This window comes from Bombina bombina, chromosome 3, assembly GCF_027579735.1.
Source record: "Bombina bombina isolate aBomBom1 chromosome 3, aBomBom1.pri, whole genome shotgun sequence".
Taxonomy (NCBI): Eukaryota; Metazoa; Chordata; class Amphibia; order Anura; family Bombinatoridae; genus Bombina; species Bombina bombina.
Window position 1 is genome coordinate 964,669,708 of NC_069501.1, and position 23,433 is coordinate 964,693,140.

Consider the following 23,433-nt stretch of genomic DNA (forward strand, 5'->3'; position numbering starts at 1 on the left):
AGTGTAGTCAGTCCACGGGTCATCCATTACTTATGGAATATATCTCTTCCTAACAGGAAACTGCAAGAGAATTACCCAGCAGAGCTGCTATATAGCTCCTCCCCTCACATATCATACTCAGTCATTCTCTTGCAGCCTAACTAAAAAGGAAGCTGTGAGAGATCTGTGGTGTTTTTTAACTTAGTTTATTTCTACAATCAAAAGTTTGTTATTTTTAAATGGCACCGGAGTGTGCTGTTTATTCTCAGGCAGCATTAGAAGAAGAATCTGCCTGGGTTTTTTTCTATGGTCTTAGCAGACGTAACTAAGATCCACTGGCTGTTTCTCATCTGAGGAGTGAGGTAACTTCAGAGAAGGGGAATAGCATGCAGGGCTCCCCTGCAACAAATGAGGTATGTGCAGTAATTTATTTTCTGAGGAATGGAATTGACTGAGAAAATACTGCTGATACCATTGTAAAGTAAGTTCAGCCTTAAATGCAGTGATAGCGACTGGTATCAGGCTGATGTGTGTGTGTGTGTACACTGAATGTATTTTTCTAAGGAATGGAATTGACTCTGAAAATACTGTTAATACTGAAATAATGTATGAGCCTTAACTGCAGTAAAAACGACTGGTAGCAGGCTTATTAATAATAATACATAACTTTCAAATGTATGTTTAAAACGTTTACTGGCTTGTTAATCGTTTTTGTGAGGTACTTGGTGATAAAACTTATTAGGGCATGATTTTTACCACATGGCCATTTTTGTTTTCTGCATAGAAACAGTTTCTGAGCTTCCCCACTGTTGTAATATGAGTGGGAGGGGCCTATTTTAGCGTTTTTTTTGCGCAGTAAAAATTCAGTCACAATCTGTCTACTTCATCCTCCATGATCCAGATCGTCTCTAGAGAGCTCAGGGGTCTTCAAAATCCATTTTGAGGGAGGTAATCAGGCACAGCAGTCCTGTGACAGTGTATTTGACTGTGAGAAAAACGTTAATTATATAATTGTTATCCGTTTTTGGGTACTAAGGGGTTAATCATCCATTTGCTGGTGGGTGCAATCCTTTGCTAACTTAATACATTTACTGTGAAAATTTGGTTGCTATAACTATTTTGGTCATTGTTATTTCAACTGTGTCAGTTTTTCTGTGCTTCTTAAAGGCACAGTAACGTTTTTTATATTGCTTGTAAATTAATTTTGAAAAGTATTTCCAAGTTTGCTAGTCTCATTGCTAGTTTGTTTAAACATGTCTGACTCAGATGAATCTCTTTGTTCACTATGTTTAAAGGCCAATGTGGAGCCCAATAGAAATTTGTGTACTAATTGCATTGATGCTACTTTTAAATAAAAGTCAATCTTTACATGTAAAGAAATTATCACCAGACGACGAGGGGGAAGTTATGCCGACTAACTCTCCTCACGTGTCAGTACCTTCGCCTCCCGCTCAGGAGGTGCGTGATTTTGTGTACATCAGGGAGGCCCTTACAAATCACTTTGCAAGACATGGCTACTGTTATGACAGAAGTATTATCTAAGTTGCCAGAATTAAGAGGCAAGCGCGATAGCTCTGGGTTAAGGATAGAGCGCGCGGATGAGATGAGAGCCATGTCAGATACTGCGTCAGTTTGCAGAACGTGAGTACGGAGAGCTTCATTCTGTGGGTGACGGATCTGATCCAGGGAGACTGGATTCAGAGATTTCCAATTTTAAATTTAAGCTAGAGAACCTCCGCACATTGCTAGGGGAGGTATTAGCGGCTCTGAATGATTGTAACACGGTTGCAATTCCAGAGAAATTATGTAGGTTGGATAGATACTATGCGGTACCGGTGTGTACTGACGTATTTCCTATACCAAAAAGGCTTACAGAGATTATTAGCAAGGAGTGGGATAGACCGGGTGTGCCTTTTTACCCCTCCTCCCATATTTAGGAAAATGTTTCCTATTGACGCCACCACACGAGACTTATGGCAGACGGTCCCTAAGGTGGAGGGAGCAGTTTCTACTTTAGCTAAGCGTACCACTATCCCGGTGGAGGATAGTTGTGCCTTTTCAGATCCAATGGATAAAAAATTAGAGGGTTACCTTAAGAAAATGTTTGTTCAACAAGGTTTTATTTTACAGCCCCTCGCATGCATTGCGCCTGTCACTGCTGCGGCAGCATTCTGGTTTGAGTCTCTGGAAGAGGCCATTCGCTCAGCTCCATTGGATGAAATAATCAACAAGCTTAAGACACTTAAGCTAGCTAACGCATTTGTTTCTGATGCCGTTGTGCATTTAACCAAACTTACGGCTAAGAACTCCGGATTCGCCATCCAAGCGCGCAGAGCGCTATGGCTTAAATCCTGGTCAGCTGACGTGACTTCTAAATCTAAATTGCTTAATATTCCTTTCAAAGGGCAGACCTTATTCGGGCCCGGCTTGAAAGAAATTATTGCTGACATTACGGGAGGTAAGGGCCATGCTCTACCTCAGGACAGGGCCAAATCAAAGGCCAAACAGTCTAATTTTCGTGCCTTTCGTAACTTCAAGGCAGGAGCAGCATCAACTTCCTCCGCTCCAAAACAGGAAGGAGCTGTTGCTCGTTACAGACAGGGCTGGAAAGTTAACCAGTCCTGGAACAGGGGCAAGCAGGCCAAGAAACCTGCTGCTGCCCCCTATCCGGAAACGGATCTAGTGGGGGGCAGACTTTCTCTCTCTTCGCCCAGGCTTGGGCAAGAGATGTCCAGGATCCCTGGGCGTTGGAGATCATATCTCAGGGATATCTCCTGGACTTCAAAACTTCTCCTCCACGGGGGAGATTTCATCTTTCAAGGTTATCTGCAAACCAAATAAAGAAAGAGGCGTTTCTACGCTGTGTACAAGACCTCTTACTAATGGGGGTAATCCACCCAGTTCCGCGGACGGAACACGGGCAGGGATTCTATTCAAACCTATTTGTGGTTCCCAAGAAAGAGGGAACCTTCAGGCCAATCTTGGACTTAAAAATCCTAAACAAATTTCTAAGAGTTCCATCATTCAAAATGGAAACTATTCGAACCATCCTTCCCATGATCCAAGAGGGTCAGTACATGACCACAGTGGATCTAAAGGATGCCTACCTTCACATACCGATTCACAAGGACCATTACCGGTATCTGAGATTTGCCTTCCTAGACAGGCATTACCAGTTTGTAGCTCTTCCCTTCGGATTAGCTACGGCTCCAAGAATCTTTACAAAAATTCTAGGATCACTTCTGGCGGTACTAAGACCGCGAGGCATAGCGGTGACTCCGTACCTAGACGACATTCTGATACAAGCGTCAAGTTTTCAAACTGCCAAGTCTCATACAGAGATAGTTCTGGCATTTCTGAGGTCGCATGGGTGGAAGGTGAACGTGGAAAAGAGTTCTCTATTACCACTTACAAGAGTTCCCTTTCTAGGGACTCTTATAGATTCTGTAGAGATGAAAATTTACCTGACAGAGGCCAGGTTATTAAAATTTCTAAATGCTTGCCGTGTCCTTCACTCCATTACACACCCGTCAGTAGCTCAGTGCATGGAAGTAATCGGCTTAATGGTAGCAGCAATGGACATAGTACCATTTGCGCGCCTGCATCTCAGACCGCTGCAATTGTGCATGCTAAGTCAGTGGAACGGGGATTACTCAGATTTGTCCCCCCTACTAAATCTGGATCAAGAGACCAGAGATTCTCTTCTATGGTGGCTTTCTCGGCCACATCTGTCCAAGGGGATGACCTTTCGCAGGCCAGATTGGACGATTGTAACAACAGACGCCAGCCTTCTAGGCTGGGGAGCAGTCTGGAATTCCCTGAAAGCTCAGGGATTATGGACTCAGGAGGAGAAACTCCTCCCAATAAATATTCTGGAGTTAAGAGCAATATTCAATGCTCTCCTAGCTTGGCCTCAGTTAGCAACTCTGAGGTTTATCAGATTTCAGTCGGACAACATCACGACTGTGGCTTACATCAACCATCAAGGGGGAACCAGAAGTTCCCTAGCGATGTTGGAAGTCTCAAAGATAATTCGCTGGGCAGAGTCTCACTCTTGCCACCTGTCAGCGATCTACATCCCAGGCGTGGAGAACTGGGAGGCGGATTTTCTAAGTCGCCAGACTTTTCATCCGGGGGAGTGGGAGCTTCATCCGTAGGTCTTTGCGCAACTGATTCGTCGTTGGGGCAAACCAGATCTGGATCTCATGGCGTCTCGTCAGAACGCCAAGCTTCCTTGTTATGGATCCAGGTCCAGGGACCCGGGAGCGGTGCTGATAGATGCTCTGACAGCCCCTTGGGTCTTCAACATGGCTTATGTGTTTCCACCATTCCAGATGCTTCCTCGTTTGATTGCCAAGATCAAACAGGAGAGAGCTTCGGTGATTCTGATAGCGCCTGCGTGGCCACGCAGGACCTGGTATGCAGACCTAGTGGACATGTCGTCCTGTCCACCGTGGTCTCTGCCTCTGAGACAGGACCTTCTAATTCAGGGTCCTTTCAACCATCCAAATCTAATTTCTCTGAGGCTGACTGCATGGAGATTGAACGCTTGATTCTATCAAAGCGTGGCTTCTCGGAGTCGGTTATTGATACCTTAATACAGGCTAGGAAGCCTGTTACCAGAAAAATTTACCATAAGATATGGCGTAAATATTTACATTGGTGCGAATCCAAGAGTTACTCATGGAGTAAGGTTAGGATTCCTAGGATATTGTCCTTTCTACAAGAGGGTTTAGAAAAGGGCTTATCTACTAGTTCGTTAAAGGGACAGATTTCTGCTCTGTCTATTCTTCTACACAAACGTCTGGCTGAAGTTCCAGACGTTCAGGCTTTCTGTCAGGCTTTAACTAGGATTAAGCCTGTGTTTAAGTCTGTTGCTCCGCCGTGGAGCTTAAACTTAGTTCTTAATGTTCTTCAAGGCGTTCCATTTGAACCCCTTCATTCCATTGATATCAAGCTGTTATCTTGGAAAGTTCTGTTTTTGATGGCTATTTCCTCGGCTCGAAGAGTCTCTGAGTTATCTGCCTTACATTGTGATTCTCCTTATCTGATTTTTCATTCAGACAAGGTAGTCCTGCGTACTAAACCTGGGTTCTTACCTAAGGTAGTTACTAACAGGAATATCAATCAAGAGATTGTTGTTCCATCTCTGTGTCCTAACCCTTCTTCAAAGAAGGAACGACTCTTGCATAATCTGGACGTAGTCCGTGCCCTGAAATTCTATTTGCAGGCAACTAAGGATTTTCGTCAAACTTCTTCCCTGTTTGTCGTTTACTCTGGACAGAGGAGAGGTCAAAAGGCTTCGGCTACCTCTCTCTCTTTTTGGCTTCGTAGCATAATACGCTTAGTCTATGAGACTGCTGGACAGCAGCCTCCTGAAAGGATTACAGCTCATTCTACTAGAGCTGTGGCTTCCACCTGGGCCTTTAAAAATGAGGCCTCTGTTGAACAGATTTGCAAGGCTGCGACTTGGTCTTCGCTTCACACTTTTTCAAAATTTTACAAATTTGACACTTTTGCTTCGTCGGAGGCTATTTTTGGGAGAAAGGTACTTCAGGCAGTGGTTCCTTCTGTTTAATGTTCCTGCCTGGTCCCTCCCTTCATCCGTGTACTTTAGCTTTGGTATTGGTATTCCATAAGTAATGGATGACCCGTGGACTGACTACACTTAACAGGAGAAAACATAATTTATGCTTACCTGATAAATTCCTTTCTCCTGTAGTGTAGTCAGTCCACGGCCCGCCCGGTTTTTACGGCAGGTCTAAATTTTAATTAAACTCCAGTCACCACTGTACCCTATGGTTCCTCCTTTCTCGTCTGCTTTGGTCGAATGACTGAGTATGATATGTGAGGGGAGGAGCTATATAGCAGCTCTGCTGGGTAATTCTCTTGCAGTTTCCTGTTAGGAAGAGATATATTCCATAAGTAATGGATGACCCGTGGACTGACTACACTACAGGAGAAAGGAATTTATCAGGTAAGCATAAATTATGTTTTTATAGTGTAGAGGGCTCTCTACCAGGTTTTCTCTGTACTGTTTATTTTATAAGGTGTCATTGTATACTGTTATATAAGTACAAACATGGAACATAAAATATTTCTGTCCCCACTGATGTTTCCATAGAGGAGTCAGTTACTGATATCCCTCTATATACATATATATGTTTTTTTTGCAAATATGTCCCAGTATGTCAGGTCACTCAAATCTGTAAGAATTGTATACCTCAAATTTTACATGCATATCAGCCACAGGGGAAAACTAGTGTTTCTCTTGTAAGGTGTATCCAGTCCACTGGTTCATCCATTACTTGTGGGATATTCTCCTTCCCAACAGGAAGTTGCAAGAGGACACCCACAGCAGAGCTGTCTATATAGCTCCTCCCCTAACTGCCACCCCCAGTCATTCTCTTGCAACTCTCGACAAGAAAGGAAGTATCAAGAGATATGTGGTGACTTAGTGTAGTTTTACCTTCAATCAAGAGTTTGTTATTTTTAAACGGTACCGGCGTTGTACTGTTTTTCTCTCAGGCAGAAATTAGAAGAAGAATTCAGCCTGGAGATTTGATGATCTTAGCGGTTTGTAACTAAGGTCCATTGCTGTTTTCACACATAACAGATGAATATGGGAAAACCTCAGTTGGGGGAACGGCCTGCAGATTACCTGCTTTGAGGTTTGTTCAGTATTTTTATTTCTAGAGAGAGGAATAAGTTCTAGAAAATGCTGACAGAACCTTGTGTATTTGAGGTAAGCCTGATGCAGTGATTTAACAGCAACTGGGATCATGCTTACATAACAGGGTAATACTCATGTTAATATTCATATTGCTTAGTGACAAAACGTTTACATGATTTCAAAAATAGGACGTTTTTTCTCTGAGGGAGATAAGTCTTTATTTGGGGCCTAGTTTCCACATGGCTATTCAGATACTCCCAGGAGTATTTTCTTAAGGCCCCTCTGACATCCAGTACATGGTGGGAGGGGCATATTTTAGCACTCTAACTGCGCTGTTTTATACAGACTGAGACATCCAGCTTCCCTAGAAGAGTCCTCTGGCATCTGAGAACCATTTCAAAGGGGTTATTTCTGCACAAAATCGTATTTAAGGGCAGGTAGGAGCCTCAGCAGAGCTATGGCATGGTGCTCAATTGATTTTTAACGTTTTTCAATCCGGTTTGGGGCCTAAGGGGTTAATAATCCATTTGCAAGTGGGTGCAATGCTGCTTTAGTCCCTTATTCACACTGTAAAAATTTCAAAGATTTTACTGTATTTTTTCACTGATTTGCAGTTTAAGTGTTTTTTTCTCTTAAAGGCACAGTAACGTTTTTGTTTAATTGCTGTTTCACCTTTTATTAAAGTGTTTTTCAAGCTTGCTTGTCTCATTACTAGTCTGTTAAACATGTCTGACATAGAGGAAACTCCTTGTTCAATATGTTTGGAAGCCATTGTGGAACCCCCTCTTAGAATGTGTACCAAATGTACTGAAATTTCTATAAACTATAAAGACCATATTATGGCGCTTAAAGATTTATCTCCAGGGGATTCTCTGACTAAAAAGAGGGAGATTATGCCATCTAACTCTCCCCATGTGTCAGAACCTATAACTCCCGCTCAAGTGACGCCAAGTACATCTAGCGCGTCTAATTCCTTTACCTTACAGGACATGGCGGCAGTTATGAATGCTACCCTCACAGAGGTATTCTCCAAACTGCCAGGGCTACAAGGAAAGCGAGACAGCTCTGGGGCTAGAATTAATACAGAGCTTTCTGACGCTTTATTGCCTGTGTCCGATATACCCTCACAATGCTCAGAAGCCGAGGCAGATGAGCTTCTATCTGTGGGTGACATTTCAGACTCAGGGAAGGCGTTACTTCAGTCTGATTCTGAGATGACAGCGTTTAAATTTAAGCTTGAACACCTCCGCTTATTGCTTAGGGAGGTTTTAGCGACTCTGGATGATTGTGACCCCATTGTGGTTCCAGAGAAATTGTGTAAAATGGACAAATACTTTGCAGTACCTGTTTCCACTGATGTTTTTCCAGTCCCTAAGAGGTTTTCGGAAATTATTACTAAGGAATGGGATAGAGCAGGTGTGCCGTTCTCTCCCCCTCCTGCTTTTAAAAAGATGTTTCCCATAGATGCCACCATACGGGACTCGTGGCAGACGGTTCCTAAGGTGGAGGGAGCAGTCTCCACCCTAGCTAAGCGTACAACTATCCCCGTCGAGGACATTTGTGCTTTCCTAGATCCTATGGATAAAAAATTGGAGGGTCTCCTTAAGAAAATTTTTATACATCAAGGTTTTATTCTCCAGCCTCTTGCATGCATTGCCCCAGTTACTGCTGCAGCGGCTTTTTGGTTTGAGTCTCTTGAGGGGGCTCTACAGGTGGAGACCCCGTTAGATGATATTTTAGACAGGATTAAAGCTCTCAAGTTAGCTAATTCCTTTATTTCTGACGCCGTTTTTCATTTAGCCAAGCTAACGGCTAAGAATTCAGGTTTTGCCATTTTGGGTCGTAGGGCACTATGGCTTAAGTCCTGGTCAGCAGACGTTACTTAAAAGTCTAAGCTTCTTAACATCCCCTTCAAGGGACAGTCCCTATTCGGGCCCGGTCTGAAGGAGATCATTTCTGATATTACTGGAGGAAAAGGTCATGCCCTTCCTCAGGATAGGTCCAATAAGTTAAGGACCAAACAGAATAATTTTCTTTCCTTTTGAAACTTCAAGAGTGGCACGGGTTCAGTTTCCTCTAATGCAAAACAAAAGGGAAATTTCGCCCAGTCCAAACCAGTCTGGAGACCTAACCAGGCTTGGAATAAGGGGAAGCAGGCCAAGAAACCTGTGGCTGCCTCTAAGACAGCATGAAGGAGTAGCCCCCAATCCGGGACCGGATCTAGAGGGGGACAGACTCTCTCTCTTCGCCCAGGCTTGGGCAAGAGACGTCCAGGATCCCTGGGCACTAGAGATTGTTTCCCAGGGATATCTTCTGGACTTCAAAGCTTCATCTCCAAAGGGGAGATTTCATCTCTCACAATTATCTGTAAACCAGATAAAGAGAGGCATTCTTGCGTTGTGTTCAAGACCTGCTGGTTATGGGAGTGATCCACCCAGTTCCAAGGGAGGAACAGGGGCAGGGCTTCTATTCAAATCTGTTTATAGTTCCCAAAAAAGAGGGAACTTTCAGACCAATCTTGGATCTCAAGATCCTAAACAAATTTCTCAGGGTCCCATCCTTCAAGATGGAGACTATCCGTACCATCCTCCCTATGATCCAGGAGGGTCAATATATGACTACCGTGGACTTAAAGGATGCTTATCTCCACATTCCGATTCACAGAGAACATCATCAGTTCCTCAGGTTCGCCTTCTTAGACAGGCATTACCAGTTTGTGGCTCTTCCCTTCGGGTTAGCCACGGCACCAAGAATCTTTACAAAGGTTCTAGGGTCCCTACTGGCGGTTCTAAGGCCACAGGGCATAGCGGTGGCTCCTTACCTAGACGACATTCTAATACAGGCGTCGACTTTTCAAATCGCCAAGTCCCATACGGACATTGTTCTGGCCTTTCTGAGGTCTCACGGGTGGACGGTGAACGAAGAAAAGAGTTCTCTCTCCCCTCTCACAAGAGTTTCCTTCCTAGGAACACGGATAGATTCAGTAGAAATGAATTTTTTTCTGACAGAGGTCAGGTTATCAAAGCTTCTAACTTCCTGCCGTGCTCTTCATTCCACTTCTCGGCCGTCAGTGGCTCAGTGTATGGAAGTAATCGGCCTAATGGTAGCGGCAATGGACATAGTTCCGTTTGCCCGCCTACATCTCAGACCACTGCAACTTTGCATGCTCAATTAGTGGAATGGGGATTACACAGATTTGTCCGCTCTGCTAAATCGGGATCAAGATACCAGGGATTCTCTTCTCTGGTGGTTCTCTCTGGTCCATCTGTCCAGGGCCATGGAGTGAATTTCCGCAGGCCAGAGTGGATTATAGTCACGACAGATGCCAGCCTTCTGGGCTGGGGCGCAGTCTGGAACTCCCTGAAGGCTCAGGGTTCGTGGACTCGGGAGGAAGCCCTCCATCCGATAAACATTCTGGAACTGAGAGCGATATTCAATACTCTTCAGGCTTGGCCTCAACTAGCTGCGGTCAGGTTCATCAGATTTCAGTCGGACATCACGACTGTAGCCTAAATCAACCATCAGGGGAGGACAAGAAGCCCCCTGGCAATGTTGGAGGTTTCAAAGATAATTCTATGGGCAGAGGTTCACTCTTGCCATCTCTCAGCTATCCATATCCCAGGAGGTGGATTTTCTAAGTCGGCATACTTTTCATCCGGGGGAGTGGGAGCTCCATCCGGAGGTATTTGCCCAGCTGATTCAACTATGGGGCAAACCAGAAGTGGATCTGATGGCGTCTCATCAGAACGCCAAGCTTCCCTGTTACGGGTCCAGGTCAAGGGATCCCCAGGCAGCGCTGATAGATGCTCTAGCAGTGCCCTGGTCCTTCAGCCTGGCTTATGTGTTCCCACCATTTCCTCTCCTCCCTCGTCTGATTGCCAAGATCAAGCAGGAGAGAGCTTTGGTGATTTTGATAACACCTGCGTGGCCACGCAGGACTTGGTATGCAGATCTGGTGGACATGTCATCCCTTCCACCATGGACTCTGCTGCTGAGGCAGGACCTTCTACTCCAAGGTCCATTCAAACATCCAAATCTAATTTTTCTGCGACTGACTGCTTGGAGATTGAACGCTTGATTTTATCAAAACGTGGTTTCTCCGAGTCGGTTATTGATACCTTAATTCAGGCTCGAAAGCCTGTCACCAGGAAAATCTATCATAAGATATGGTGTAAATATCTTCATTGGTGTGAATCCAAGGGTTACTCATGGAGTAAAGTCAGAATTCCTAGGATATTATCCTTTCTCCAAGAAGGATTGGAGAAGGGATTGTCGGCTAGTTCTTTAAAGGGGCAGATTTCTGCTCTGTCTATTCTTCTGCACAAGCGTCTGGCAGATGTTCCAGACGTTCAGGCGTTTTGTCAGGCTTTAGTTAGAATCAAGCCTGTGTTTAAACCTGTTGCTCCGCCATAGAGTTTAAATTTAGTTCTTAAGGTTCTTCAAGGGGTTCCGTTTGAACCTCTGCATTCCATACATATCAAGCTTTTATCTTGGAAAGTTCTGTTTTTGGTAGCTATCTCTTCGGCTCGAAGAGTTTCAGAGTTATCTGCCTTACAGTGTGATTCCCCTGATCTGATATTCCATGCAGATAAGGTAGTGTTGCGTACCAAACCTGGATTTCTTCCTAAGGTGGTATCTAATAAGAATATCAATCAGGAGATTGTAGTTCCGTCACTGTGTCCTAATCCTTCTTCAAAGAAGGAACGTCTATTACACAATCTTGACGTGGTTCGTGCTTTAAAGTTTTATTTACAAGCTACTAAGGATTTTCGTCAAACATCTGCATTGTTTGTTGTCTACTCTGGACAGAGGAGAGGCCAAAAGGCTTCGGCATCTTCTCTTTCTTTTTGGCTGAGAAGCATAATCCGTTTAGCTTATGAGACTGCTGGCCAGCAGCCTCCTGAAAGAATTACAGCTCATTCCACTAGAGCGGTAGCTTACACATGGGCTTTTAAAAATGAGGCCTCTGTTGAACAGATTTGTAAGGCGGCGACTTGGTCTTCGCTTCATACTTTTTGTAAATTCTACAAATTTGATACTTTTGCTTCCTCGGAGGCTATTTTTGGGAGAAAGGTCTTGCAGGCAGTGGTGCCTTCCGTTTAAGTTCCTGCCTTGTCCCTCCCTTCATCCGTTTCCTAAAGCTTTGGTATTAGTATCCCACAAGTAATGGATGAACCCGTGGACTGGATACACCTTACAAGAGAAAACAAAATTTATGCTTACCTGATAAAATTCTTTCTCTTGTGGTGTATCCAGTCCACGGCCCGCCCTGTCACTTTAAGGCAGGTGTTTTTTATTTTTAAACTACAGTCACCACTGCACCCTATAGTTTCTCCTTTTTCTTGCTTGTCTTCGGTCGAATGACTGGGGGTGGCAGTTAGGGGAGGAGCTATATAGACAGCTCTGCTGTGGATGTCCTCTTGCAACTTCCTGTTGGGAAGGAGAATATCCCACAAGTAATGGATGAACTCGTGGACTGGATACATCACAAGAGAGAAATTTATCAGGTAAGCATACATTTTGTGTTTAACCATATTCTCTACATTTTGGCAATCCTTTTTCTTAAAGACACAAAGTCCGTCTTTGTCCCTTGGGATATCCTTTCTTCATCAGTCTTAGTCTATTGTGCTGACAGACACCAGTCTTTCAGGCTGAGGGGCATTCTGGGTTTCTCAGAGATTGCAAAAAGGTCGGTATCACCTTGAGGCAAGGTTACCAATCAACATTCTGGAACTTTGAGTGATTTTATCTGGCTATTCAGTCCTGGCCTCTATTGAAAGAGGAAAAGTGTATTCGTTTCCAGTCGAATAGTATCTTGGCATTGACCTACATAAATTCCCATGGGGTTAACTGCAGTCCACTGGCCATACAGGAAGTGTCTGTGTGTCTCTCTTGAGCAGAGAGGAATCATTGGTCCCTATTGGCAATTCACAATACCACGTGTGAACAACTGGGAGGTGGATCATTCCAGCAGTTGATCAGTCCATTCAAGAGTCGTTTCTCCATAGGACATTTTCTTTCATGTAATTAGCAAGAGTCCATGAGCTAGTGACGTATGGGATATACATTCCTACCAGGAGGGGCAAAGTTTCCCAAACCTCAAAATGCCTATAAATACACCCCTCACCACACCCACAATTCAGTTTTTACAAACTTTGCCTCCGATGGAGGTGGTGAAGTAAGTTTGTGCTAGATTCTACGTTGATATGCGCTCCGCAGCAAGTTGGAGCCCGGTTTTCCTCTCAGCGTGCAGTGAATGTCAGAGGGATGTGAGGAGAGTATTGCCTATTTGAATGCAGTGATCTCCTTCTAAGGGGTCTATTTCATAGGTTCTCTGTTATCGGTCGTAGAGATTCATCTCTTACCTCCCTTTGCAGATCGACGATATACTCTTATATATACCATTACCTCTGCTGATTCTCGTTTCAGTACTGGTTTGGCTATCTGCTATATGTAGATGAGTGTCCTGGGGTAAGTAAGTCTTATTTTCTGTGACACTCCAAGCTATGGTTGGGCACTTTGTTTATAAAGTTCTAAATATATGTATTCAAACATTTATTTGCCTTGACTCAGAATGTTCAACTTTCCTTATTTTCAGACAGTCAGTTTCATATTTGGGATAATGCATTTTGATTTGACCATTTTTTCTTACCTTAAAATTTGACTTTTTCCCTGTGGGCTGTTAGGCTCGCGGGGGCTGAAAATGCTTCATTTTATTGCGTCATTCTTGGCGCGGACTTTTTTGGCGCAAAAATTCTATTTCCGTTTCCGGCGTCATACGTGTCGCCGGAAGTTGCGTCATTCTTTGACGTTATTTCGCGCCAAAAATGTCGGCGTTCCGGATGTGGCGTCATTTTTGGCGCCAAAAAGCATTTAGGCGCCAAATAATGTGGGCGTCTTATTTGGCGCGAAAAAATATGGGCGTCACTTTTGTCTCCACATTATTTAAGTCTCATTTTTTATTGCTTCTGGTTGCTAGAAGCTTGTTCTTTGGCATTCTTTCCCATTCCTGAAACTGTCATTTAAGGAATTTGATCAATTTTGCTTTATATGTTGTTTTTTCTCTTACATATTGCAAGATGTCTCACGTTGCATCTGAGCCAGAAGATACTACAGGAAAATCGCTGTCAAGTGCTGAATCTACCAAAGCTAAGTGTATCTGCTGTAAACTTTTGGTAGCTATTTCTCCAGCTGTTGTTTGTATTGATTGTCATGACAAACTTGTTAAAGCAGATAATATTTCCTTTAGTAAAGTACCATTGCCTGTTGCAGTTCCCTCAACATCTAAGGTGCAGAATGTTCCTGATAATATAAGAGATTTTGTTTCTGAATCCATAAAGAAGGCTATGTCTGTTATTTCTCCTTCTAGTAAACGTAAAAAATCTTTTAAAACTTCTCTCCCTACAGATGAATTTTTAAATGAACATCATCATTCTGATTCTGATGACTCCTCTGGTTCAGAGGATTCTGTCTCTGAGGTTGATGCTGATAAATCTTCATATTTATTTAAAATGGAATTTATTCGTTCTTTACTTAAAGAAGTTCTAATTGCTTTAGAAATAGAGGATTCTGGTCCTCTTGATACTAATTCTAAACGTTTAGATAAGGTATTTAAAGCTCCTGTGGTTATTCCAGAAGTTTTTCCTGTTCCTAATGCTATTTCTGCAGTAATTTCCAAAGAATGGGATAATTTGGGTAATTCATTTACTCCTTCTAAACGTTTTAAGCAATTATATCCTGTGCCGTCTGACAGATTAGAATTTTGGGACAAGATCCCTAAAGTTGATGGGGCTATTTCTACCCTTGCTAAACGTTCTACTATTCCTACGTCAGATGGTACTTCGTTTAAGGATCCTCTAGATAGGAAAATTGAGTCCTTTCTAAGAAAAGCTTATCTGTGTTCAGGTAATCTTCTTAGACCTGCTATATCTTTGGCTGATGTTGCTGCAGCTTCAACTTTTTGGTTGGAAACTTTAGCGCAACAAGTAACACATCGTGATTCTCATGATATTATTATTCTTCTTCAGCATGCTAATAATTTTATCTGTGATGCCATTTTTGATATTATCAGAGTTGATGTCAGGTTTATGTCTCTAGCTATTTTAGCTAGAAGAGCTTTATGGCTTAAAACTTGGAATGCTGATATGGCTTCTAAATCAACTTTACTTTCCATTTCTTTCCAGGGTAACAAATTATTTGGTTCTCAGTTGGATTCCATTATTTCAACTGTTACTGGTGGGAAAGGAACTTTTTTACCACAGGATAAAAAATCTAAAGGTAAAAACAGGGCTAATAATCGTTTTCGTTCCTTTCGTTTCAACAAAGAACAAAAGCCTGATCCTTCATCCTCAGGAGCAGTTTCAGTTTGGAGACCATCTCCAGTCTGGAATAAATCCAAGCCAGCTAGAAAGGCAAAGCCTGCTTCTAAGTCCACATGAAGGTGCGGCCCTCATTCCAGCTCAGCTGGTAGGGGGCAGGTTACGTTTTTTCAAGGAAATTTGGATCAATTCTGTTCACAATCTTTGGATTCAGAGCATTGTTTCAGAAGGGTACAGAATTGGTTTCAAGTTGAGACCTCCTGCAAAGAGATTTTTTCTTTCCCGTGTCCCAGTAAATCCAGTAAAAGCTCAAGCATTTCTGAAATGTGTTTCAGATCTAGAGTTGACTGGAGTAATTATGCCAGTTCCAGTTCCGGAACAGGGGATGGGGTTTTATTCAAATCTCTTCATTGTACCAAAGAAGGAGAATTCTTTCAGACCAGTTCTGGATCTAAAAATATTGAATCGTTATGTAAGGATACCAACGTTCAAGATGGTAACTGTAAGGACTATCTTACCTTTTGTTCAGCAAGGGAATTATATGTCCACGATAGATTTACAGGATGCATATCTGCATATTCCGATTCATCCAGATCATTATCAGTTCCTGAGATTCTCGTTTCTGGACAAGCATTACCAATTTGTGGCTCTGCCGTTTGGCCTAGCTACAGCTCCAAGAATTTTTACAAAGGTTCTCGGTGCCCTGCTGTCTGTAATCAGAGAACAGGGTATTGTGGTATTTCCTTATTTGGACGATATCTTGGTACTTGCTCAGTCTTTACATTTAGCAGAATCTCATACGAATCGACTTGTGTTGTTTCTTCAAGATCATGGTTGGAGGATCAATTTACCAAAAAGTTCTTTGATTCCTCAGACAAGGGTAACCTTTCTGGGTTTCCAGATGGATTCAGTGTCCATGACTCTGTCTTTAACAGACAAGAGACGTCTAAAGTTGATTACAGCTTGTCGAAACCTTCAGTCACAATCATTCCCTTCGGTAGCCTTATGCATGGAAATTCTAGGTCTTATGACTGCTGCATCGGACGCGATCCCCTTTGCTCGTTTTCACATGCGACCTCTTCAGCTCTGTATGCTGAAGCAATGGTGCAAGGATTACACGAAGATATCTCAATTAATATCTTTAAAACCGATTGTTCGACACTCTCTAACATGGTGGACAGATCACCATCGTTTAATTCAGGGGGCTTCTTTTGTGCTTCCGACCTGGACTGTAATTTCAACAGATGCAAGTCTCACAGGTTGGGGAGCTGTGTGGGGATCTCTGACGGCACAAGGAGTTTGGGAATCTCAGGAGGTGAGATTACCGATCAATATTTTGGAACTCCGTGCAATTTTCAGAGCTCTTCAGTTTTGGCCTCTTCTGAAGAGAGAATCGTTCATTTGTTTTCAGACAGACAATGTCACAACTGTGGCATACATCAATCATCAAGGAGGGACTCACAGTCCTCTGGCTATGAAAGAAGTATCTCAAATCTTGGTTTGGGCGGAATCCAGCTCCTGTCTAATCTCTGCGGTTCATATCCCAGGTGTAGACAATTGGGAAGCGGATTATCTCAGTCGCCAAACGTTGCATCCGGGCGAATGGTCTCTTCACCCAGAGGTATTTCTTCAGATTGTTCAAATGTGGGAACTTCCAGAAATAGATCTTATGGCGTCCCATCTAAACAAGAAACTTCCCAGGTATCTGTCCAGATCCCGGGATCCTCAGGCGGAGGCAGTGGATGCATTATCACTTCCTTGGAAGTATCATCCTGCCTATATCTTTCCGCCTCTAGTTCTTCTTCCAAGAGTAATCTCCAAGATTCTGAAGGAATGCTTGTTTGTTCTGCTGGTAGCTCCGGCTTGGCCTCACAGGTTTTGGTATGCGGATCTTGTCCGGATGGCCTCTTGCCAACCGTGGACTCTTCCGTTAAGACCAGACCTTCTGTCACAAGGCCCTTTTTTCCATCAGGATCTGAAATCCTTAAATTTAAAGGTATGGAGATTGAACGCTTGATTCTTGGTCAAAGAGGTTTCTCTGACTCCGTGATTAATACTATGTTACAGGCTCGTAAATCTGTATCTCGAGAGATATATTATAGAGTCTGGAAGACTTATATTTCTTGGTGTCTTTCTCATCATTTTTCTTGGCATTCTTTTAGAATACCGAGAATTTTACAGTTTCTTCAGGATGGTTTAGATAAGGGTTTGTCCGCAAGTTCTTTGAAAGGACAAATCTCTGCTCTTTCTGTTCTTTTTCACAGAAAGATTGCTATTCTTCCTGATATTCATTGTTTTGTACAAGCTTTGGTTCGTATAAAACCTGTCATTAAGTCAATTTCTCCTCCTTGGAGTTTGAATTTGGTTCTGGGAGCTCTTCAAGCTCCTCCGTTTGAACCTATGCATTCATTGGACATTAAATTACTTTCTTGGAAAGTTTTGTTCCTTTTGGCCATCTCTTCTGCTAGAAGAGTTTCTGAATTATCTGCTCTTTCTTGTGAGTCTCCTTTTCTGATTTTTCATCAGGATAAGGCGGTGTTGCGAACTTCTTTTGAATTTTTACCTAAAGTTGTGAATTCCAACAACATTAGTAGAGAAATTGTGGTTCCTTCATTATGTCCTAATCCTAAGAATTCTAAGGAGAAATCGTTGCATTCTTTGGATGTTGTTAGAGCTTTGAAATATTATGTTGAAGCTACGAAATCTTTCCGTAAGACTTCTAGTCTATTTGTTATCTTTTCCGGTTCTAGGAAAGGCCAGAAAGCTTCTGCCATTTCTTTGGCATCTTGGTTGAAATCTTTAATTCATCTTGCCTATGTTGAGTCGGGTAAAATTCCGCCTCAGAGAATTACAGCTCATTCTACTAGGTCAGTATCTACTTCCTGGGCGTTTAGGAATGAAGCTTCGGTTGACCAGATCTGCAAAGCAGCAACTTGGTCCTCTTTGCATACTTTTACTAAATTCTACCATTTTGATGTATTTTCTTCTTCTGAAGCAGTTTTTGGTAGAAAAGTACTTCAGGCAGCGGTTTCAGTTTGAATCTTCTGCTTATGTTTTTCGTTAAACTTTATTTTGGGTGTGGATTATTTTCAGCAGGAATTGGCTGTCTTTATTTTATCCCTCCCTCTCTAGTGACTCTTGTGTGGAAAGATCCACATCTTGGGTAGTCATTATCCCATACGTCACTAGCTCATGGACTCTTGCTAATTACATGAAAGAAAACATAATTTATGTAAGAACTTACCTGATAAATTCATTTCTTTCATATTAGCAAGAGTCCATGAGGCCCGCCCTTTTTTTGTGGTGGTTATGATTTTGTATAAAGCACAATTATTCCAATTCCTTATTTTATATGCTTTCCCACTTTTTTATCACCCCACTTCTTGGCTATTCGTTAAACTGAATTGTGGGTGTGGTGAGGGGTGTATTTATAGGCATTTTGAGGTTTGGGAAACTTTGCCCCTCCTGGTAGGAATGTATATCCCATACGTCACTAGCTCATGGACTCTTGCTAATATGAAAGAAATGAATTTATCAGGTAAGTTCTTACATAAATTATGTTTTTGCTTACATCGCTTACAGGACATAGATCTTATGGCCTCTCACTTAAATCTCACACTTCAAAACTATTGTGCAAGATCAAAAGATCCTATGGCTCACACATTAGTCACCTTGGTATGTCCACACGACTTTCATCTAGCATACTGGTTTTCTTTGTTTTTATTCCAAGAGTCATTTCTCTAGGTAGTGGATGTTATTTAATCTGATTGTAGTAAACACTTTAAAATTCTATTTCCAAGTAACTAAAAGTTTTCAGACAAACTTCTAGTTTATTTCTCTACTAAATCTAATAAGGGGCAAAGGGATTAAAGACTTTCTTGATGGTGGGAATGTCACCTTTCTAAGAATATTAGTTATTTCTTCAAGAGCAATTGCAAGATTGTGGGTTTTTGAAAGATTATGCATCTTTGGAGCAGATTTGCAAAACTGCAACAATGTGTCTTATCTGCATACTTTTTCAGAGTTTTTAACAAAAAGCTTGGATATTAGTCCCATATGTTAAAGGAATACTGAACTAATTTTTTTTTTTTCGGGATTCAGATAGAGCATGCAATTTTAAGCAACTTTCTAATTTACTCCTATTCATTTTTCTTCGTTCTCTTGCTATCTTTATTTGAAAAAGAAAGTCCAGCACACCTGGACAGCACTTGTTTATTGGTGGATGATATTTTATCCACCAATTGGCGAGAACAACCCAGGTTGTTCATCAAAAATGGGCCGGCAGCTAAACTTACATTCTTGCTTTTCAAATAAAAATACCAAGAGAATAAAGAACATTTGATAATAGGACTAAATTAGAAAGTGCTTAAAATTGCATGCTCTATCTGAATCATTAAAGAAAAAATTTGGGTTCAGTGTCCCTTTAAGAAAACAAAATTTATATTGACCTTGTTTTGCCTTTACTACCTTTTTCCTATTTTCTACTCGGCTATTTGTAAAATTGAGAGGGATGGGAGGGTTTTAAAGCTCTTGCATGGGTTCTTGGCCTCTTCTTCCTAGCGGCTGGAAATATATCCCATATGTTATTTATTAGGGAAGGAGAAATGTAAAAAAAAATTTTTACTAGCTTTATGCATCTTTTTTTTTTTTTTTTACTTTTTCGGTTAGGTCGCATAAAGCAGAGTACTTTACTAGAAAGCATATTTGGTGCTGATGATATAGCAAGTTGCACCCAGATTATCAGCATTACTATAATAAAGACCATAAATAATGCTTCAAATTTTGTAAACAACCCTTTGTCTTTGTGTTCGTCAACACCGATGTTTCAGCTTTTCATACGTGCTTATGTGCCTAAGTAGTGTTATTGCAAGATATTCCTGACTTGTTTAGTGTTTAATTGGCTATCTTTTTAAGGCATCACTTAAATGTTGTTTTTGGTTATAGGAGCAAGAAGATGTTGTGCCACTTGGACAAAGACGTGCTTGGTGCTGGTGTATGTGCTTTGGTTTAGCTTTTATGCTTGCAGGAATAGTCCTTGGCGGTGCTTACCTTTACAAATATTTTGCTCTTCAGGTAAGTGGTTTGCTTTTAATTTTACAAGTTTCTGAGCTCCACCCACTCCCTTCACCAGTTGCTTGACATATATAGGTCAACTAGGGGAGTTGTCAGTGCAACTGATACACTGATTGGCTTTTACTTGATGATTACATAGAACACAGTGAATGCTGATACATACTTGCCCACAATACTTTTTAGTTACACTATAAAGTCCACAGTATAAAAAGCTGTATTAAATTAAGATGGATATGTTTATAAATATAAACTACATAAACAAATTATGGTTGGGCTAGTTATTTGGAAGAGACCAGATTTAATTTATGATGCTTGTTTTTTTTTTTATACTTCTGTATTGTTACTCTAACAACATCTTGATTTTGAGCATTCTGAACACCTAACCTTTTTATAAAACCTTACATTTTAGCGTGGTGTTTACTTCTGCGGAATAAGATATGTTGAGGATGAATACTCAGTAAGTGAGCCTTTTGAAGAGAACCCTGTTGCTTACCACTCATTTCAAGAGCGAATCCAGATTCTGGAAGATGATAATGTTGCGCTTATCAATGTACCTGTTCCTGAATTTGCCGACAGTGACCCTGCTGACATTGTTCATGACTTTCACAGGGTGAGTGATATCATATTTGATAAAAATACACCCAGGTCTACCTTGTGATATGTTCTCACACCATACATTAGTTGATGGTTCAGTTGCTACGTTAGTTAATTGCAAAACCTGTTTTCATAAACTTTAGTCAAAGCTGAAATTGAAAACTATGGAAGAGCCATCACAATATAAACATTCAAGGGTCTATAATATAATGATGCTGTTGTTTATAAAACAATTGCATTTGTTTGAACATAATAGAACACCTGTTTTATTCTTTGTGATGGAAATATACAATTCTTCACGGGATACATGGACTAAGATAATCGGTACACTGAAGTGAAAAAAAATTACAACTGAAGACACTGACTTTGAACGTATTGATATAATCATTTATCGATTTTTGTATTTACACCAATGTCACACTGTATTTTTTTTAATGTTTTCTTCTGCTTCAATATTTATTTTACAAGCATTTCAAAACCAATAAAGATTAAAAAAAAAAATATATGGACAACTATTTAGGGCTAGATTACAAGTGGCGCTTTAACGTTTGCGCAAGGGTTTTCACAAGCATTTGCATGCAGGTTAAATTGTGCTTATATTACAAGTGGATCACGTGAGCGCAATCGCGATTTACGCTAGAATGATTACCGCAATCTCTGAGCTGTAGTTAATCGTTTTGCGAAACTAAAAATTGTCAAACACATCCAAAATATATTACAAAGTACAGTTAGTATAATAACACGAATAAGAATTTAAAAAAGAAAAATGCACACAAGTTATAAGGGCTCAAAGATATGAGATCTCAGGTGTGAAATCTCACGTCTAAAGATTTATATGTATGTATATATAATTGTCTATATATGTGTACATGTGTATTTAGATATTCAACCTTTTTTTTCTATAGACTTCTATAAGGGAATAGGTTATCATTTGCGCAACAGTCTTAATTGCACTAGAAGTAAGCTGTTTGCGCTCTTTGAGTTAGCTTGAGATCGATAACTTTTTACTTTCAACTCCTAATACCAGTGCAACCCAACAAACTCAAACATTTACTTCTAGTGCAATTGGCGCTCTAGCGGAAGCGCAAAATACCACTCCACTTGTAATCTGGCCCTTATTTTTGGCAACAATAATATATAAAAAATATATGGATCAGCTGTTTCTAATTATAATGAATGAAAGGGACATTAAAGTGATATGAACACCAAATGTTTTCTGTCTGAATCATGAAAGTAAAAAAATGTGGGTTTCATGTCACTTTAAGCTCAAAACATTTTATATCATGCCTGAGGTAGAGGAGCAATTAAACAAAATTGGATATTTTTTAGCATTAATAAAAAGTTGTTGTTGTTGTTAAACTGATATGGATAATTGATACAAATGTACATATTCTAAATGTGTGTACAGGAGATCACCCATTTGACTATATTGTTGCGCATGGCTTGACTTTTTCAAACATAAAAAGACACCCAGTTTTAGATGCAACCAAATTAACTTAAATTTCTGATTGTGAGAGGTCATGTGTTAAACAGCTTGGCAAATCTGCAGTGTAAACTGTATTAATATTTGGACACTCTTAAATTCATCTAAATAGCAGGGTCTGTTAATTACCACAAACAAATTAATTTTGGTTGTTTCAACTCAGCCACCTGAGGAGTCAGGCTAAAAAGTGGTGGTCGGATAACTGCAGCCTTGTGGCATGCAGTCTCGCATTAACAAGCAAAGGATCATTTAAAACCCTGCACAGAGTTGGGAAGGAAATGATCTCTTCCCTTGTATGAAAGTTTATAATTTGAATCAGTTTGAGAAAAAGAAAATGAAACTTGATGTTTGACTTAAGGAACTCTCACTACCGTTTAGAATTTATTTCATAGTGTGGCTACTTCAGCCTTTTATCAGGGCCATAGAAAATAGCAAGTTTATGATTTTGAAAGATTTGATCTTCAGTTTGCGTTTCCTTTTTTTGCTTGGATATGTATGTTCTGACTGAAGCAGGAAGGGAAGGAGTTATGTTTAATTGAAGCCACAGTTGAAGAACTTGCACTTCCAGTTTTATGTGTTGTACTCTGTTTTTAATTGGTTGTCATTTGTACCTTGCAGCCTAAGACATACAACATCCAGACTTAGTGCTACCCCTCCCCTTCCTTCAGCCCCTAGATTTGAGCGGGAGAGGGGAATAGTAAGCTCAGCTGATGGGGGTGTCTAACACAGATGGGCAGAAATGACAAGCAATTGCACTGTATTCCTTTGAGCACTGCTAGCTTCACATCATGCTGAGAATGGCAGTTCCTAGGAATTGTATGATTAGAGCTATCCGCTAAGTTAACTTTACAATTTTATTTTGTGTTTTATAAAAAAAAAATGCAAATTTTGCTTTTATTTTTTGCTCTAGTATTTTATGCAACATAAGTGTATTAATGCCAATGTATCACTTCAATGTCCATTTAAATTTTATATTTGTTTGTCTAAACAGAAATTGACTGCCTACCTTGATCTGAGTTTGAATAAATGCTACGTCATTCCTCTGAATACTTCCATTGTTATGCCACCCAAGAATTTCTTGGAATTGCTCATCAACATTAAGGTACTTTTTGTCTTTATTTTGAATGCAATTAATGTGTTTGGGCAATAATAAGGGTTTAAAGCATGCTTGCTGCTATTCACATTACATAAAAGGGTGTTCTGAATATGCTTTTGTTATAAGAATAAGTGCATGTGTTTAACTTAATCATACATTCAAAGATTAGAGATGTATAAAGAATGTACTATAATATGCTGTAGAGAGAGACCGGAAA

General features: G+C 40.9%; 1 protein-coding gene across 1 annotated transcript in view; it reads left to right on the forward strand.

Moving 5' to 3' along the window:
- The window catches only part of ITM2B (integral membrane protein 2B), a 112,941-nt gene that overhangs the window by 42,302 nt on the left and 47,206 nt on the right, over positions 1-23,433 (forward strand). The window contains exons 2-4 of the mRNA XM_053708019.1: positions 19,915-20,043; positions 20,453-20,653; positions 23,112-23,222. Coding sequence (XP_053563994.1) covers positions 19,915-20,043; positions 20,453-20,653; positions 23,112-23,222 — 441 coding nt within the window. The remainder of the gene's footprint in view (positions 1-19,914; positions 20,044-20,452; positions 20,654-23,111; positions 23,223-23,433) is intronic.